Source organism: Rhipicephalus sanguineus, chromosome 5, assembly GCF_013339695.2.
Source record: "Rhipicephalus sanguineus isolate Rsan-2018 chromosome 5, BIME_Rsan_1.4, whole genome shotgun sequence".
Classification (NCBI taxonomy): domain Eukaryota; kingdom Metazoa; phylum Arthropoda; class Arachnida; order Ixodida; family Ixodidae; genus Rhipicephalus; species Rhipicephalus sanguineus.
Genome location: NC_051180.1, coordinates 85,869,945 through 85,888,781, shown reverse-complemented (window position 1 = coordinate 85,888,781; position 18,837 = coordinate 85,869,945). Strand labels below are relative to the sequence as shown.

General features: G+C 45.0%; 1 protein-coding gene across 1 annotated transcript; it reads left to right on the top strand.

Annotated features, from left to right (window-relative positions):
• Nucleotides 1-105: 105 nt before the first annotated feature.
• On the top strand, nucleotides 106-18,486 carry LOC119393939 (signal peptide peptidase-like 2B). Its single transcript, XM_049415992.1, has 10 exons — nucleotides 106-217; nucleotides 1,341-1,529; nucleotides 4,711-4,809; nucleotides 6,231-6,409; nucleotides 10,753-11,144; nucleotides 11,812-11,908; nucleotides 12,321-12,537; nucleotides 14,089-14,160; nucleotides 17,326-17,470; nucleotides 18,374-18,486. Exons 2-10 carry the CDS (start codon nucleotides 1,386-1,388, stop codon nucleotides 18,484-18,486), a joined length of 1,458 nt encoding a protein of 485 aa, XP_049271949.1. The 5' UTR covers nucleotides 106-217; nucleotides 1,341-1,385.
• Nucleotides 18,487-18,837: the final 351 nt, after the last annotated feature.

The following is an 18,837-nucleotide window of genomic DNA, read 5'->3' as shown; positions in this document are numbered from 1 at the left end:
GATTGATTGATTGATTGATTGATTGATTGATTGATTGATTGATTGATTGATTGATTGATTGATTGATTGATTGATTTTTTATTGAAATCTTTTATTCCAGAATTTCGGCTATCCGGTGCTTGGGGTCTTTCGCTTTCGCGATGCCTCGGGATCCGAGTCTCTCCACTGCACGTTCGTGTCGACCCGTTTCAAGCGACCTCCGTACAAAGAAAATGACGTGCGTTTATAACATTTTTTTGTAATTTTTGTCGGTCCTAATGATAGCTGAATTTCACACCAGAAAGCAACCTTCTGATTTCATAAGAAATCCGTCGTTATTTAGTTCATCCGAGGTTCCCTAACCTGCCTTTAGATCACAATACACACATTCGATCACACACACCAAAGTAATACAATGTCGTGTCCTTGCGATTTGATGGTTAACGCCCTATCCACCAAACTATCAGTTATTCAAGTTTGCGGCATCTTTCAGTTACCGCCCACTGCGCATTGTGCCAGTTCTGTAGGAGCGCATGCGACAGTTACTAGAGAATGCACCATTACATTGCCATTTGTCATCGTGACAGTCACCGACGCTATTACTAAACAAGTTACAACCCGCCACGCTGGTCAAGTGGTTATGGTGCTCGACTGCTGACGCGCAGGTCACGGAGAATCCCGGTCGCGGCGGCCGCATTTTCGATTTTAGGCGAGAATGCTCGAGGCCCGTGTACTTAGATGTAGGTGCATGTTAAAGAACCCCAGGTGGTCGAAATTACCGGAGCCCTCCACTACGGCGTCTGTCATAATCATACCGTGGTTATGGGACGTTAAATCGCAATAATTAATATTACTAACAAAGTTCCAAGTAAAGTCACCAACAAAGCGCATGCAGCGTCACAAGTTCAAATAGCTTCGCATCTGTACAGTGCGTGATCGTCAATATTGTTGAACACGTTTAGTTTTCTGGTATTAGGCGGGTTAGGGATGTTTATTGAAAAATCTTATATATCACTGCAGCCATTCAGTGAAACTGCAACTATATTATATACTTTTTGTTTTGCTTTTATCGCGCTTGATAGACTTGCATAGAATAAAGCATCTCGTGAGACATTTTTTTTCTTTAAATTCACTTTTCTACCGACACAACGTCGTGTGAAACCGCTATAGAACCGCAGTAATACGTCACGACCACATGGGTAGCGCAGTAGTACCCGGCAAAAATTTATTAAAATTTACAAAAGCGCGCAAAGTACAGTAAATCAGTAAAGCACATTGCGGACCTCAGACCGAATTGCGCTGAGCTTTCATCGTGTGTGCAGTGGGACTCTTCTGTGGACATGCCTCGTTCTATTTCGCAGTCATTCCGCGAAGCGGTGTTCCACTACGCAAACCAGAGTTGTGACATGGGCCAGGAGAAGTCGTCTGGCAAGCATGTTATCCTCATGCTTCCCGAGGACGAGAACCCGTGCCCTTTCGAGACCTCTTTCTCGCAAGCACTCTCTGCCCACGCTTACTCACTGGTCGTGGCTCGCAATTTCGATCTCAAGGTACGCCTGAACCGATTTGACATCATTCATTCATTCATTTCGCCTCGGTTGATCAGTGGTTACGGTGCTCAGCTGCTGACCATAAAGCGGCAGGTTCAATCCCGGCCGCGGCGGTTGCGTTTCGACGGAAGCGAAATGCTAGAGGCCCGTGCACTCTGCGATGCCTTTGCACGTTAAAGAACACCAGATGGTCCATTTCTCCGGAGCCCTGCTCTACGGAGTGACTCACAATCCTATCGTGGTTTTGGCACGTAAAACCCCACATATCATTCATTCATTCATTCATTCATTCATTCATCATTCATTCATTCATTCATTCATTCATTCATTCATATACATTTGTAAGCCCTCGCACATGGTGTCACTTGAATGAGAGGGGTGCTGAGAACTATAGTAATGAAATCGTAGGTGAAGAGAAGCCTGTGGAGGCAACATAATGTAAGCAATACACTGAGGGTAGGCATATAAGCGTTACAAAGTATGGAAAATATAAATTACGCTGACGCAAGTCAACGGTAGAACATGCGAACAAAGCGTTAGCAATGAGAGAAAAATAAGATCATGATAACGCTTACAAGAGCGTGCAGTATTCGCACAACAATATTGTAAGTGGACAGCTTCTGTGGTCTCGAGGAAATTACTTTTCATGCAAGGAAGCACATTGCGGATACCAAAAAACAAAAAAAAAAAAACAAAAGAATATGAAATAAAGAACTGTCTAAGTAAAATGAATGGCTGTCACAAAAGGAAAATTTATGGTAGATGGAATTCAGCGGCACGGGCACTCGCGATTCGCTTAAGCTTAGCCACTTGTGTAGGTAACCATTGTTTCACTGCTTTACAGCGCAAAGAAAGAAAGACCTTGCGCAACCGTGAGCGCATGTGACACGCTATGCGTTTACCTAACTGTGGATGATACGTACATACAAACGGTGAAACGACCGCGGGTGCTTAAATAGTTCGCCGTATTGCTCTGCTGTACTGAATGTAATTAGCAATAACGTTTAACTATTTATGGATGATATTTCATAAGCGGTAAAACGACTACGGGTGCTTAAATAGTTCGCCGTGTTGCTCTGCTGTACTGAATGTAATTAGTATTAACGTTTAACTATTTATGGATGATATTTTATAAGCGGTAAAACGACTACGTTGCTTAAATACACCGCCGTTTCGCTCTTTTGTACTGCATGTAATTATTAACACGATTTAACTATATATTGATGATACACATAAGCGGCGAAATGACTTCGGGGACATAAATAGCCTGTCATTTCACTCTGCTGTACTGAAGGTAATTATGCAGAATCTTTCGCAACATTTCTCCTCGTCGCGTCGTTCACGCGCACCTCTTTCGCTACACCAGTCGCGCTCTTTATGACGGTAATGAGCCAGAAGAAACTACCACGGGCCTAACTACATAACAACCTATCCTCTGATTAAGGCTATGTGCCGTGTGTCAAACCGCACTAACTACCCATTTACAAAGGAAGCAGCCTGGGGCTTCAAAGGGACACTAAAGCGATAAAATAAATTAGTTTAGACTGATAAATTACACTCTGAAAAGTCTAGTGGCGTTCATTTCACCGCCATAGGTTTCTGAATAGATGAGAAAAACAATGTAAAAAGTATCGCTTTTAAATTTCCCACCGAAATCTCCGATGGTGACGTCAAAGATTTCGAAGTGTTTTTTTTTTTTATTTTGGCCACCTAGGCTGAAATAAATTTCCTGGCCCTTGGTATGTTAGTCTCTGGCTTCCTCAGAAGTCAATGTACTTCATTTTTACCGATTAGGAACTGCGTACGCCCAAGTAGACGCCGTCAAAATCTATGACGTCACGGCTATTGGTGCGTCACCATCCGCATTTTCTTTTTGCGCGTTTCCTCGCTTCTCGCAGCAAGCGTGAGGTTTTTGGTATCGTGAAAGAGTAATATACAAACACGAGAAAAATTGCTTTTCTCGTTGCTGTCCCTTTAAGCGTTATTCTGACTTTATTTAATAAACGTGGTCGATAATGCGGAAAGTGTGCAAGAGGTTTTTGCGTGCGCCGTTTAATCAATTGAGTGAAAGTTTTCGATTGTTTAAAAATAATCCTAAAGCAACCGTGCACAGATCTTGATCTTCTATTTCAGCGTTACAGCCTGAACGCACTTTATATTCAAACGAAAAATATAACGAGGGAAGGAGCTGGAAATATTGTTTTGCAACTGAAAGAGAAGGCAGCTTTAAATTGTAAGACCACAGGTTGAAAATGCTATAGCCTGTGATTAGGCCTCGACGTGGGAACTTATCGACGCTTTCAGCTGCAGCACTTTTGGCAAACAGCAGAAAACGCCCGTAATTTTTTACCAGCCTGATTCTCCTGCGTACTTTTCTCAACGTGTATTTTTGTTATATGAGCCAAGCTTTAAACTACGAATAAGTTGCTGCGCGTGTTGTTATTAACGCAAACGTGGCTAAAAATTTTGTCTCTACACTTTCACTATTGCCACACGTGCGTTGCCATTAACGTTAACATTTTATTCGTAAACTTGCCGTATGTTTCATGTAAGCTTGGAAGGTTTGAAACATCCAGCTTAGTCTTCGTTGCACAACAAATTTTTAGAAGAACAGGCTCGAATCTCGTTTTCTTTTGTTTTCGCTAATCACACAAACTACACGTTGGTAATAATCACACCATCTCCCGCTAAAGGGGACCTGAGGCGATGCGAAGCAGCGTTTCGGCATGTAGAGCCCGCGTTTCAGAGGGGGAGTGGAGAGGAGAGGGGAGAGGGGGAGAGGGAAAGGGGGCAGGGGAGAGAAGTGAAGAGGGTGAGGGGAAGGGGAAGTGGAGAGGGGAATGGGAGAGGGAGTGGAGGGGGAGAGGAGGTGTGTGGAGAGGGCTTGCACATGCGCAGTAAGGGTGGTCACGCCGCACACCACCACCACCACCGCCACCGGATTGAACTCCGTATTAAGATGCTTCACATCTAAAAGTATCACTACAGTTTAACAACTACTCTTACCCTGGTTACTTGGTTAATTCCTGACACATTTCTATAAGTTGAAGCCGTGTACTTTTTAGGTTGCTGTGAAATATTATGTAGGGCTCCATTTCCTTGCTATCACTACATAGTTATTTGAATTAAGGGCCTTTCGGTCTTAATAATGCATCTCGATCTTTCTTACCCCCTTACGCAGCCTCACTTGGCTTATTTCACACCCGAATCGGATGTCTTGGTCCCACGCCAAGACATTATCCTTGCCGAAATGCAGCTGAAGACAGTGGAAAAGTTCAAGGTACGTACCAGGAATCAAATATCTGTATACAAACTATTAGACTCTTATTTGAGGTATTGAGTTGTTTTAAAGAAAATGCAAGTCCAAACACAATGCAAGAATATTATTGTTTTTGTGTGTAGAAAAAGTGCCACCGACTGAAATATTGCTGGTTCTAGGCGCATTCCCGAAATAGCTGTGTGCGACTAGACGAAATCCCTACAATTGTATGTATTTTTATTGTGCGCTATGCGTAACCACGTAGTCCTTATGTTTTTGTACTATAGGACACAACTTTGCTTATTTCAACGTTTACGCTCGTGCGCTGCACGAATCACAAATTATGCCGATCTGCAGACACCCCATTCGGTAGAACGACACCCCATTCGGTAGATGTCGAGACGGTGATGTCCCTTCACCCACCGAGAACAAAGGCGTTGTATAATGCTTGTCGAGGCGAGAATAGTAATAAGCGGTGCTTGCTCATAGGTTAATATCTGTATACACCAAAACTATTTTACAAGGTCGCGTACCCATTCTGCAGTACTTGAAATTAAAGGGTTGCGCCAAAAAAAGAAAAAAAAGACATGTTCACATGGAAGTGTACGGGGACAAGCGCTTGTCCTCGTACCATTCCATGTGAACCTGTCTTCTTTTCGCGCAACCATTTAATTTCAAGTATATCTAACAGACTACGCCAAGAACGAGTTCTATAAGAGTACATTCTGCAGTGTTCATCTAAAATGGCGACATATCTAAACGTAAATGTCCAAACTTCCAAGCACGGGGCAGCCCAGATGTGATACGTATACAAATCAAAGGACTAGCTGAATTCTATGAAAAGGTTCGTGCACTTAATGCACTCTATGAGCTGATCCTAAAAAGTACACAATATGCGCTGTAATTTACCGTCTTAAAGACAGGACAGTATTGTGCTGAGCGGCACTACTTTCTTGTTTCCGTTTACACCGTGCGCGGGCACATTCACAACGCGCAACGTCATGTGCAGTATGCTAACTAAGCATCACCTTAAGAGTATTTGTATTCCGCCACGTGCGCCTAGTGCTCGTGTAGCTCGCGGACGATTTGAAGCCTATTCTTGCATGTCAACTGCCTTAATGCCATCCGTATCCGTGATCACCGAAGGATGCTAGCACATGGACCAAGAGGATTTGTCAAAGGCCCCTCCATGTGTAATCCTAGATTTCAAATCGGACTTTTCGCACTGTATATGTTGCTTATTCCTCTTTTTCCAGTGGATAGTCTCAGGCAAATTAGGTGTATGACTATTTTCTGGAAGTTGTCGTGTTAAGCTATCCAGCCTCTTTGCGATTCAAGCAAGCAACTTCCCGTTGTCGGGACACGCGTCCCCAGCTCCTTTGCCACGGTGGCGGTCGCTTTGTGGAACGTAAACCCGCACATCTCATCTCCTCCTGTTGCAGCCCAAGAACATGTCGGAGTGGTCGGCGGCGGCAGCCAATGGGAGCGTGCTCATGGGTCCCGCAGCCAAGTTGTACCTGGTGTACGTGAACATGACACCCAGCTGGATCGTCCTGTGCGTCTTGGCCTGCTCTACGGTGGCTGTGGGAGCGCTCTGGGCCGGGAGCACCAGGAAGCTGCTGTAAGCACGACACGCGTTCCGGTTTGCCTATTTCACGGCGCCACAAAAATTTGCGAGCGTGAACCGTCACCCTGTACGTGCTAGCTCAATAGCGACACCGTGTTACAGTGAACTACAAACTGTGTGAGGGACACTAATGCAGCATCACGCGCGTAATGCAAAGACATGCGCTGTGGCCAGGGTTGCCGTTGGGAAGATTTGAGAAGGAGCCAGAACTCGAGCTAAAAGTGACCAAAAGTTAAATTTTAGCTTGCAGTCAAATATAACAATAGCGATATTGTAATAACAGAGAGCTGAGCTAGTTGGTAAGTATTCATTCTAAAAAGACCGGGCGTGCAAGCACGGACACAAGAAGTCAGGGCACCACAAACGCCGACTAATAACTGAATAGATGCACAACGCGGAAAAGAAGAAGGCACGAAAACTTATCTGCGCATGCCCATGCAATAGGCGAACCTATCAATCCGGCACGCGTGGGGGCCTACGCGTGCCCTTAACAATTATCTTTCGCGTAGGTCCCTACGCGTGCCTTAACAGTTATCTTTCGCGTAGGCCCCCACGCGTGCCGGATTGATAGGTTCGCCTATTGCATGGGCATGCGCAGATAAGTTTTCGTGCCTTCTTTCTTTTCCGCCGTTGTGCATCTATTCAGTTATTAGTCGGCGTTTGTGGTGCCCTGACTTCTTTCTTGTGTCCGTGCTTGCACGCCCTGTCTTTTTAGAGCGATATTATGATGGTTTTATTATTGAGCAATAAAAAATACTATTTCCAATAACCAGAAACATATAATTAAGAGCGCAATATTTTTCCCTCTTGCTTGGTATTCAAGCCACAGGTAATATGCAAATAAATGAATAAATTATATAAGTTCCATAGGCCTGCATGCAGTTTGTCTATAATAGATAGCGTTCTTGCAAGCGTAATTTCGGGCCGACAAATCAGTAAGAACATTGTACGTTGAAGCTAGTTTTCTTTGAATACGTAGACCGAAATTGATTAGTATGGTTGCCACCATACAGTCCAGCTTTAAGTAGCGAGACCTTGTTGAAGATGAACAGCCTAGTTTCACTTTGTTTCAGATATCTCTTTTTGCCAAGTCCACACTATACTCTGTTCCAGAAGTTCCGTGCAGCACTGTGGAAGCTACAGGCCTTCTCAACCAATCAGGAGGGCGAGCACATCTAAGTGTATCCTTCCGCGCCCTGTCGTCTGCTAGCGGCGAGCGCTGCAGCGAGAGCGGCAGGAGGGTCTCGGGACACTGTGCAACTGCGCAGTGAGATGAGCTGTAATTGTGAAAGCGGTTAAATATTCTCCTCGGCACCGTAAAAGCGCGCGTCTTCGAGACACTTGCACGATATCGCACAGGTGAACCAGGCGCCGCCATTTTGACTAAGGCGTGACCAAATCTGCCACCGCGGACTAATCACAACCCAAGACTGGGTCCTCCGCGGCGCTGTGGACGCTCGGGCTGTGCGGACTACTCATAAAAGTTTAGACAGTGTCGTACCATTCCTTCGTACTTTATAAGTAAAAACATAACACATACGAGCCACAACAGCGCTATTTCTTTCGTCATTTGCATGTTATAACACGTACAAGCAAGAACTCTTTCTTCAGTATCATGGAGCCACAAAAATTGTTTTACACAGAAAATGCGACAAAATCGTCATACAAAGCACAGCTACAACACGCAGAGAAGCCTTCAAGTAAAAATCCTCCGACGAGACCGCTTGCAAAAGTCATGAGGACAAACAACGGGCTACGTATATGGGGCACTACATCTCGCTTCGCAACAACCTGCGTTCGAGGGTCGTGTAGCCTTGGCTCTGCTGCACGGAACTTCTGGAACAGAGTATAGAAGCATGCGCTGCGCTTTAACATTGGAAACTAGTGCGCAGCGAAAGCTCACATGGCAGGCAGCGTTGCCGGCGTGTTATCCATGCGTTGCCTCAATTCGTACAACCTCGCCACTCCGTCTTTGCAGTCGCGCCGCGCGTTGGGCAAAGCCCCTGAATAACAACTCGAAGCATCGATACATTAAAGCAAAAATTCTACTACACTATGTCTCCTAAGGACATTCATCGCGTCGCAATGACCTTGAGCCGCCGGAGCGCAAGTGTGGAAGGCGTGACGTCAGGCCACGCGATCCGCTGCGGAGAGGCGTCGCAGCTGCCTGGATACTGCGTGATGGCAGTGCAAGTTAAAGGGCCCTGCAACACGTCTCCAAGTAATCGTCAAATGGCATCCTTAAAAGAGCTCATTGTCTCACGAATCAACTGCCGCAAAAATGTTAAGAATCCGCCAAGCACGAGTGTAGTTACAGGGATTTGACGCACGCTTCAAGCGCTCTCTCTCTCTCTCTATCTCTCTCTCTCTCTATCTCTCTCTCTCTCTATCTCTCTCTCTCTCTCTCTCTCTCTCTCTCTCGCTCTATTTGCTTTCATACTAGCGAGCGCGCTGAAAGCTACGCACGAAGAGAGGATGACACGGAGGCAAGAAAATGCGTCCCTTCGTAAGCGCTCATTATGACCTTGAGCACTTTTTTCGTTTTTTTTTTTTTTCTTCAAACGCGCGGCTTACTTTCAGTATGATCGCGAGCGAACGCGCGGGCATGGGGCAACACACCGCGGTGGGCACGGTAAATATGCAGTTCACAATGCTCAAATCAGCCAATGGCCGAGGACTTTGGGTTTATGGCGCGGTCATTGGGGTTTATGGCATCATTTGTCGAGAGAAGAGAGAACGATTTGTAGCTGACTTTGAGAAATAATTGTAAATTCCAGGCGACGACCTGCGCTATAATTTTTGGCTCGCGTATCTCAGGAGCTTAGATTACCGATCGGCGGCGTTTCCTGACCATGCTGATGAAGCGTTGCAGGGCCCCTTTAAAGAACACCAGATGGTCGAAATATCTGGAGTCTTAAACTACGGTGTAGCTCATAATCATATCGTTATTTTGGCACGTAAAACCCCAGATATTAATATTAAGTTCGTATAGATCTTGACGAGGCCGTGTACACGTTGACGAACAGCACAGAAAAACTCTGTCCTGCGTTATTTCCCGAATCTTCAACCACTAACAATTCACTAAATGTCAATTCTTCTGAAGGTGAAATACATTCATGCAGTAGCATAGCGCAAAGAAGGAAGACCGGAGAGAAAAAAGATTCATCACTGCTTCGTTCTACTTATGTGTGTCATGTCCTTACGCTACTAGATTGTGAATCACAACAGAGTGCCTTGATATCCATAATAATTGCTGGAACTTTACGTCCCAAAACCACGGAATCATTATTAGGGACGCCGTAGTGGATAGCTCCGGAAATTTTAACGCAATAGGGTTAGAGAGCACGTTTCGCAGAAATTTAGGCGTCGGCGTCGGCGCCGGCGTCGCTGGTTGTGAGCGAAAAATGAGCATTGTCTGTGAGCGAAAATCCGAGTTAGATGCAAATAAACAAACTAAAAATATTCGGTTCAAGTGAGAATCGAATCCAGGACTTCTGCGTAGCAAACAGGTGTTCTACCACACAGCCAAGCCTGTGCTCGAAATTGTTTCGAGAAAAAAAAAACACTATATGAATGTCATATAATCTGAGGAGTGTTTAGCGCGTGCAATATTGCGTGGCAGAAGCGTAGAATCACACTAGGTGTCAAAACTTGTGAATTGCGCTGAGTGGTTGGTATAAAGGCCCACCAGTTACGAAGAACACGGGTATAATTAATAGTCATCAGCAGCAACAGCATCAACAAAGTATGCAGGCGCGCATGTTGCCTTACAGACGTGTAGTGGTTACTTCGCTGACTCGAGAAAGGAAGAAGCATGCCGTAATGGGCACCTCGCAATTCTACTTGCAGTAGGCATTCCAGGATAGTTGGAAACGGCCAGTTTACACGCGCACAGACGTTCCTTTCCTTGCGGCGCGGTTGATATATCCACCTGGAAGCGAAGCCAGGCTAGCTATTGAGAAGGCGATGCGAACAGGGACCGATTACGCTACCGCGCTCTATCTTTTAAAGGCGAAGCTCAAGCATCCTATGAGTTTTTGACCATCTGGTGTTCTTTAACGTGCACCACATATATAATTATACGGGCCTCTAACATTTCGCCTCCATCGAAATGCTACCACCACGGCCGAGATTCGATCCCGCGACCTTCGGGTCTGCAGTCGAGCATCATAACCGCTTGACCACACCGTGGCGGGTGCCTTCAGATACATGCGAACTGTTCAACGGCGGCCTTTTGCTCGAATATTGCGAATTGGTTGGCCGAAGGGCGTATCAAGCGCACATGACTCAATTGCTGGGTGATACGAAAACGCGAGCCGTGCATGCTGACCACGCAGCTTCCTCACGCTGCACCGGCGCATCAAGCCAAAGGAGGAGCAGCCGCTGAACGAAGACGCCGATCTGGACGTAGTACCCGCGGCTCTCACCGTACCATCGAACACCTCGCTGGGATTGGCGACGACGATTTCGGTGGCGACCTCCGAGCACAAGCGCAAGCATCAGAAGCGCCAGCAGCATCAACAGCAGCAGCAGTACGATGTCGTGCGCAGCCGTTCGCGCCACGGCCATCAGCCCAAACCTTTCGACGATTTCCCTAGCTCCGACGATGAGGCGCTGAACGAGGAAAGCTACTTCGGCGAGTGCCCGCTCGGCTGCAATCTCGTCACACTGTTCGTGCTCGCGATAGCCGTCAACCTGCTCGTGCTGTACTACTTCTTCAGCAAGATATGTGAGTGTTCACTTCCTCCGAGACACTCGGGCCTCTTGTGTTCAACACTGCATAGTTCTGCACAAAATCTAATCAGTGGACTAATTCACGAACACGGCTACTTCATAAATCATCTTAACAGGGAGCAGTACTCTCGCTTACAATTCCGTTTCGGAACAGCTGTCATTTCTGCAGAACTTGTTTTTACAAGCTCGTAAGTTTTAGGACAACACTGAGTTCAGCTTATTATCTGTGAAGGCGCTGTTATTACTGGCCATGCGACTGCTTGCCTGTTTGAATATTTTTATTAATTTTATTTGTTCATATAAACTCTCACAAAAACAATAAACAGTCAAACTTCTCTGGCTATTACGTAGGAATTGAACTCCGCATTTTGATGGCTTCGGAACAGCTGAATGAAGATGTATGAAACAACAGAAACAAGGAACAATAACAAAATAATGTTTGTAATATCATGTATCACCACCAGCAGTTGCGAGCGCACCATTCCGCACTTCAATTATATAATAAAAACGTTAAAAAGCGTGAAAGGAGCTTCATCCATACAGGTGCTTTTCGCACACAATGTTGGGGAAGCTCCGAGGCAGTGTAACTGCGCCGGCACGTTACATTCGACTAAGCAGGCCCTATGTCGCTCACTAATCTATCTGCCTCTGTTGCCCTGCAGGGCCCATAATGGTCGGCTGCATTGCCATCGGCTCAATGATGTCACTGGTCATCATATTTGACTGCATCGCTTTTCTTATACCTTGCGCCAGCACGCGGTAAGCTTTACTTTTCGATGCTACATATATCTATGATCACTTTTCAGACTGACAGCAATGCAGACGACCGATCCGTCCTGAATAATTTTAGTACGTTATGATCAATTGCTTAAGCACACGGCAGCGTCTATACTAAACGTTACGCTCTGATGCGTGAACAAAGCACAAGCTAAGGCAATTTTAAAGTCCGAGTTGGGATAAAAGCCATGACAATTAACTTCAGATTGTTAGATACAGCGCAGCTCCTTGATCCTATGTTATTGGCTCGTGCACACTGTACAGTTATGGCGTATCAACAATTAAGGTGCATTCTCTGTTAAGTAGAAATATGAACAATTAAACGCTATTTGATGTCACACATGTATTATGTTCTTCGTGTGCTTACATCTTTTCTGCTTCGTCGCCTGATCAGGATGACCAACTTCATGTTCCCGTGCTTCGTGCGGAGCATGGAACTGCGGCACCATATTGTGATATGGCTCGCCGTGTGTATTCCCATCGTATGGATTGTATTCCGCAAGTCCGAGCACGCCTGGATTCTGCAGGACTTTCTGGGATCTAGCTTCGCCATCAACATCCTGCGATGCGTGCATTTTCCAAATTTCAAGGCAAGCATAAACGGGCATGCCGTATTCTCTAATTACTCTGTCCATTCAACAAACATTCTAAAGCCTTTTGTCTTGAAAATGTGTCATTGTCTATGCTATTGGACAAGAACTATGCTGATAAGCTTCTGTATAAAGTAACCCACTCTGGGCTGTGATACTCTTTGAAGCACTCGAAGTTTGATGTGTCCAAACTAGCCTTCAATGGTAACAATGACCGCAGTGCATTGTGGCTACTGCTAACTGCAGACCTTTTTGGCTTTTTACCAACACCTCAAAGCAGCGTTTTCACATTCGTTTCCATGCAATGAAGTTTCTAGAACGATAAGATTATTTCAGATTACATAAGGTAGGGACATCTCAAGATGGTCCAGTTAACACTTAACACTATTCAACACTGTAGAAAAATGTAGCGCTATCTAGTGTTATCAGGAATACTGATGCTGTTCGTCACAAATTTTAAGGACATATTTCTTAAAACTTGCGGATTACGCAATTTCGGCAAAATGCATAGGACTTCGCTATTCGTCAGCTTAAGCTATGAAACTCCGATGTCTGTCCAAGTATGGTATGATGGCCTTCAATCAGGTCCTGAAGATCAACCCTTAGACTGACCCAGGCAGCTCCCACGTCGGGACAGTAAGGTTTAACCTATTGTGGGTCTTCTGTACCAATCCCTTTCCTTGTCACAGTCTGTGAAAGCCACAGTGTACTGCCAAAGCATTTGATCCAGAGTAATGATCTCATTACACTTCTCGCAATTGACATGTGACTCTCTCCCTGGATATATCTTGCTAGTAAAGTTTGGACTTGGATAAATTCTTGTCTGTAGCAATCTCACAGTCACCGCCTGTGCTCCGTTAAGCTTAGCGCACGTCCCTGGGAATTCTTTCTCTTCGTGTAGTAATGCTTCGTGACTTCATTATACGTAAGTAATCGGTCCCTGTTGTCCCCCTGCACATTTTTGGGTATCCTAGTAGCGTAGTGCACGGATAGTAAGTCCTTGCGCAGCTGCGTCAGCCATATCGTTTAAATTCTTCCGAGATGGATCGACAGACCCCATGCGTGCAGGAAAACAGCGGATTTCGATCTCTTGGCTGTCTATCTCACCGATCAGAAGATATATAGATAGGTAGGGATTTAACCTTGGTAATTATGAAACGGCGCAATAGCATTTACTGAGCAAGGCACACGTTCATGAGGAAAGGGAGACTTGAAGAGATGAAAAATTATTGAACTGGGGGGTGTCGCTGGAGGCAACGTTTCAACAAGTGGTCTTCTCTTCTTCAAAGCAGCAACCGGTTGCTGCCTTGTAAGAGACAAGATCCCTTGTCGGATGGATGCTATGAGCGTCCCCTTCATAACGGGGCACTGACAAGTGTGCCACCAGGCTCGACAAATAAAACACCTACTCTTCAAGGATTTCTTCATTTACTGAGCAAGTAGTAAGGACATCAAGAAATTCAGATGAAGTGAAAGGAGTTGCGCTGCTCATCTTATCCACTTTATAACAATTTTATAGGTCACATGCGCTAAGAAGTTACTTCTCTTTTTCATTTTTTGATTTCCTTGCAGATAATTACGTTGATATCCGTCCTCCTATTCTTCGACGACATATTTATGGTGTTCGTCACATCCTTACTTACAGTAAGTGCGCTTCGTTCTTGAGCTCGAATGATAACGCGGCAATGCTGGCAGCCAGTTACAACCTATTGTCAAAGAGAAGAGGAACTATGATCTCTTTCCTCTCCTGTGTGATCTGTCCGAAGTGCTTACGCTGCGACTCGGCAAGACAACACTACAGGGTTTAGTGTGCCACAGCCGCTCTATCCAATCGAAAATATACGATTCGATAATTGCTTTATTTATTAAGCATAAAATGTTTTAGCTCCCATATTCAGCAGCCTTCAAGTGAACTTAGGCCAAAAGCCAGTGCCGCTATGCGGGCACTCAAATGAGACATCCGGGCAACCAGCCAGAAGCTAAGAAAATGTGGCCTTTGCTGCGAACCCTTCGTAAAGGACTGCATTACAAACGCTAGTTACGGCCCAAAGAAATTACAAAAGATTGCTTCCGAGTTTATTTATTTATTTATTTATTTATTTATTTATTTATTTATTTATTTATTTATTTATTTATTTATTTATTTATTTATTTATTATTCGAAAACCACGACATGATTATGAGGCGCGCCGCAGTGGGGAACTCCGGATTAATTTCGATCGCCTGGGGTTCTTTAACGTGCACCCAAATCTAAGCACACGGGTGTTTTATCATTTTGTCCTCATCAGAATAGCTCCGGTTGACATACCTTTATATTAAGAGTTACGAGCAAGACTGGTGTATGACGAGGCAGAATTTCACGCATGCAGTTGCTGTGCGACAAATGCGACTCGTGTGATCTTTAGTCAATCGCCTTTGTCCCTTTGTGACAATGGGGATCAACTAAAGAGCCAAATAAATTATCAGTATCGAATTTCTTCGTAAACTGGGCAGTAGCCGCACTGGAGTCCATCGAATCTAGCAGAAAAAGACACCCTGGGTGGGAGAACTGTATTAAATCAGTCTAGCGTTTTGGGAAGGTTGCAAAGATACCGTTAGTGGTGCGTGTATAGGACACTCCTCCCGCCTCATCAAACCATGGGCACATCGATCGCATGCTCTTGATACGTATCCAGTGGCGGCCGTATGACTGTCAGAACTGCAGCAGAATCACTGGTTCGAAAAAGTTTGTTCACTCAATTCTGACTGCAATTTAGGAAATAAAACAGGTTTAATTGCGCCAAGGTAGTTTCCATGCTGACTGACGAGGAAAAGTTTCGACTATGTTCAACAAAATAAACGGACTGCGATTGTCTTCCCGTCATCTCTCGTACCAAGGGAATTCTGGCAAAGGGTCGTTACCGAAAATTAAATTGATATTTACGCATACGAAATCAAGCTTAATTTCGCAGAGCGAAGACGACAAAGAAATATTCAGCCCGGTCGAAAAAAAATTATGAAAAAAATGCGAGCAACGGACGAAGGTCGTGGTGATCTTATTTTTCCCACTGCCATGTAATTGTAGGCCATGTGTTTGTACGTCAAAGTAAAAACCGTGAATGCAGCTTCTTGCGTGCAATTCTTGAAGCGTCTGAATGACTACGTGCGAACAAATTTTTCGAAAGGGGGTAACTGCATTTTCCACCGCAGTAGTGCCTATGCGCTGTCTTCGTTAAAAGTGTCCAAGGTCTTGGCACGCAATTCCGTCGCTCTAGTGGAACACCTTCGCTGCTTGCCAGGTTGATCCCCCTGCGACATTTATTGCTGCCCAAATGCAAATTGATGGTTCTGAGGCGGTGTTTCGGTACACGAGCGAAAATTGCAGAGGTAACAGCAGCGCTGCTGAAGCGCTAACAAAAGAGGACTTCCTCAAATGGTTCCTGAAATGAATAAGCTGGAACCCGTGTATAGTGCCTAATAGTATTTTGAAGATTAATCGCAGGAATATGTCTGAATATCGGTGAAGTGGATTTTCTTATAAACAACTGCACGCATTTTATATATACGCATTTTTAAGTATACCTCTTGTGATGTACTTTTTGAGACAGACCGTTGAGCGAAAAGTGGGCGTGACGCGGAGGTTGAGAGAGGGGTTCCAGAGTGTGCTAGGGGTACATAAATGCGCGGTCAGGAAACTCGCATATAAGCCGCACCCCTGACTTTAAATCTACAAAAACAAAGACATAGACCTTGGAAGGCGCTTGAGCTTCGCCTTCAAGAGTAGAGCGCGATAGCGTAATCGGGCCCCGTGCGCATCGCCTCCTCGATGGCTAGGCTCAGTAGCCTCGCTTCGGTTCTCGGCGCATGCCTCAACCGTGCCGTAAGGAAACGAACGACTGTGCGCGTAACATTGGCCGTTTCGTATAGTGTCTTAGAATACCTACTGCAAGTACAGTTGTTAAGTGCCCACTATATATGGCATAATTATTCATTTTGCGAATCAGCCAAGGGCCCACTATGCGTCCGTAAGGCAACACACGAACATAGGCGGCTGCTCACTTTGTTGATGCTTTTGCTTCTGATGATGATTAAATGTCTGAGCGCTTTGTAATGGGTGGGCCTTTAAAAGCATACCGCTCGTTGCGCAATTTACAGGTTTGACGCCTGGCGCGATTCTACGCTTCTTCCACGCAATATTACATGCGTTAAGAAGACTCCTACCACTATATGACATTCATATAGTGTTTTTTTTTTTCGTAGCACTTACAAGCAATGGCGTGGTTCTGTGGTAGGACACACACCTGCTTGCCGCGCAGACGGCGTGGGTTGGATTCTCCTTCGAACCAAAAATTTTTGTTATTGATTTTATTTTCATCTTTGTCGATTTTTCGGTCACGGGCAACGCTGACGCCGACGCCGACAGCCGTAATTTCTGCCAAACGAGCTCTTTAAGGCTATCGCGTTAAAATATGCCTATAACCCCTGCATATAACCCGCCCCTACACTTTTTAGGAACATTTTCCCGGTTTTTGGTGCGGGTTATGTGCGAGAAAATGTGGTACTTGTTGCCTTGACAAAAACAAGGCCTCTTTTCTAAACGTCGGCTCCAGTGGCACTCCTGGTCCGACGAAACCTCACCATTTCATTACACGTAGGTTCACTTTATGCGGCTAGACATATCATATTCAACGAGGTCAGTTGTCTTGTCAGTATGCACGTGCACTAGTTAAATATATTATCCAACCACACTGAGGGCACGAGGTGGCGCTCGCGATGCACCCCGTCATTTCTTAAGTGCGTCTAATGCCTCTTGTTGCCTCGTTATTACAGAAAGATGTGAGCGTGATGGAAAGCGTCGCCATGGGAGTGCAAGACTTGCCCGTGCTCATGAGAGTTCCACACTTCTTTCCGGGAGAGTCGGCCGTGTGTCCTGGAAACGCCATGTTTCTGGGATACGGCGACATTGCCGTGCCTGGTAAGCTGATCCCTTGGCTGGCTGTCTTGTTTGTCTACTTAAGTGCTCATTGCACGCATAAGGTCAGGGGCATATCACATTTTATTACAACACATCAACTATACGTATAGTAAGCACGATGGGATATGGCAGCGCAGGTACGAACAGAGACGGCACCAGAGAACAGATTCAGCTGTTGAAATACAGCAATTGTACTTGTCTCTTCTTCAGTGCCGTCTTTGTTTTGATGGCTGCTGTCATATCCCATCGTGCCTAACCAACTAGACCACAAGTATGTATTAGGCTTAGTAAGGCTCTGACCACTGCACACGCATATCTTTTTCAAACCGTTGCGGTTACCTTATCTCGAAACTAAAGTTTTAGTGAATCATCAAATCGTTTTCACGTATTCATATTTTTGCAACGTGATACAAAAAAAAATATCGTTGAGAATATTCGGGTCATAACTCCTTCTAGCCTCTTCAGCATGCAGATGGATGCACTTAACAAAACTTGAAATTCGGCGAGATGGTGCATAGCTGATGGGAAATATTGTGCGCAAGAACAACACAATTCACCAGAACGTCCTGTCTCTCTCGTTCTGGTGAATTGTCTTGTTTTTGCGCACAATATTTCCCATCAGAAGGATGCACAGCTGGGAGAGTTGATGGTATTACTACGTATTATCTTTAGGATGTTTTCAATGAATCACGAGCTCCTACGTCATGATATGAAGCTGAGATTCAAATAACAAATGAAGTTTTTCTCTATGCCGATGACTTGATCATCTGCTGGCCATCTTCACCTATTGCCAAGCTCCTGTTTTTTTTATCCGCCGATATAGCGTAAAAACATATTTGTGAATGCGGGAGTCAAGTGTTGTCTCCAACACTGTACGTTTTTTTGTCTTTTTTTTTCCTCTAGGACTCGCAGTTGCCTACTGTCGCTCGTATGACGTCATTGTCAAAAAAGGGATGCCTTGGTACTTCCTGCTCGCAATTGTGTGTAAGTTGTGCCTCGTGATTGTGCAAACATGAATTGCGAAAGAAGCCCCTCAGCATACTGAATCAAACATTTTATTCATTCGTTAAAGTACTAAAACAACCACGCAGTAACAGCGATATATCACAGATTTTCTTCAACGGCGCCATCCTTTGACAAAATAGTAAAGGTGTTAATCTTGCGTAGCCGTGCTGCCAGTGAGCAAGCTCCGCTGCCAGTGCAGACACGCTGTCTTTATTGATTAGCCTTCGAAAGCAGCATTCCTTTCTTGCCTACGCATACCAAGCCTTCTTTTAAATGCGAAGCATTTCTTAGCGAACTTCTGCGACTTTGACCGTATCTATCTATCTATCTATCTATCTATCTATCTATCTATCTAGCCGCCT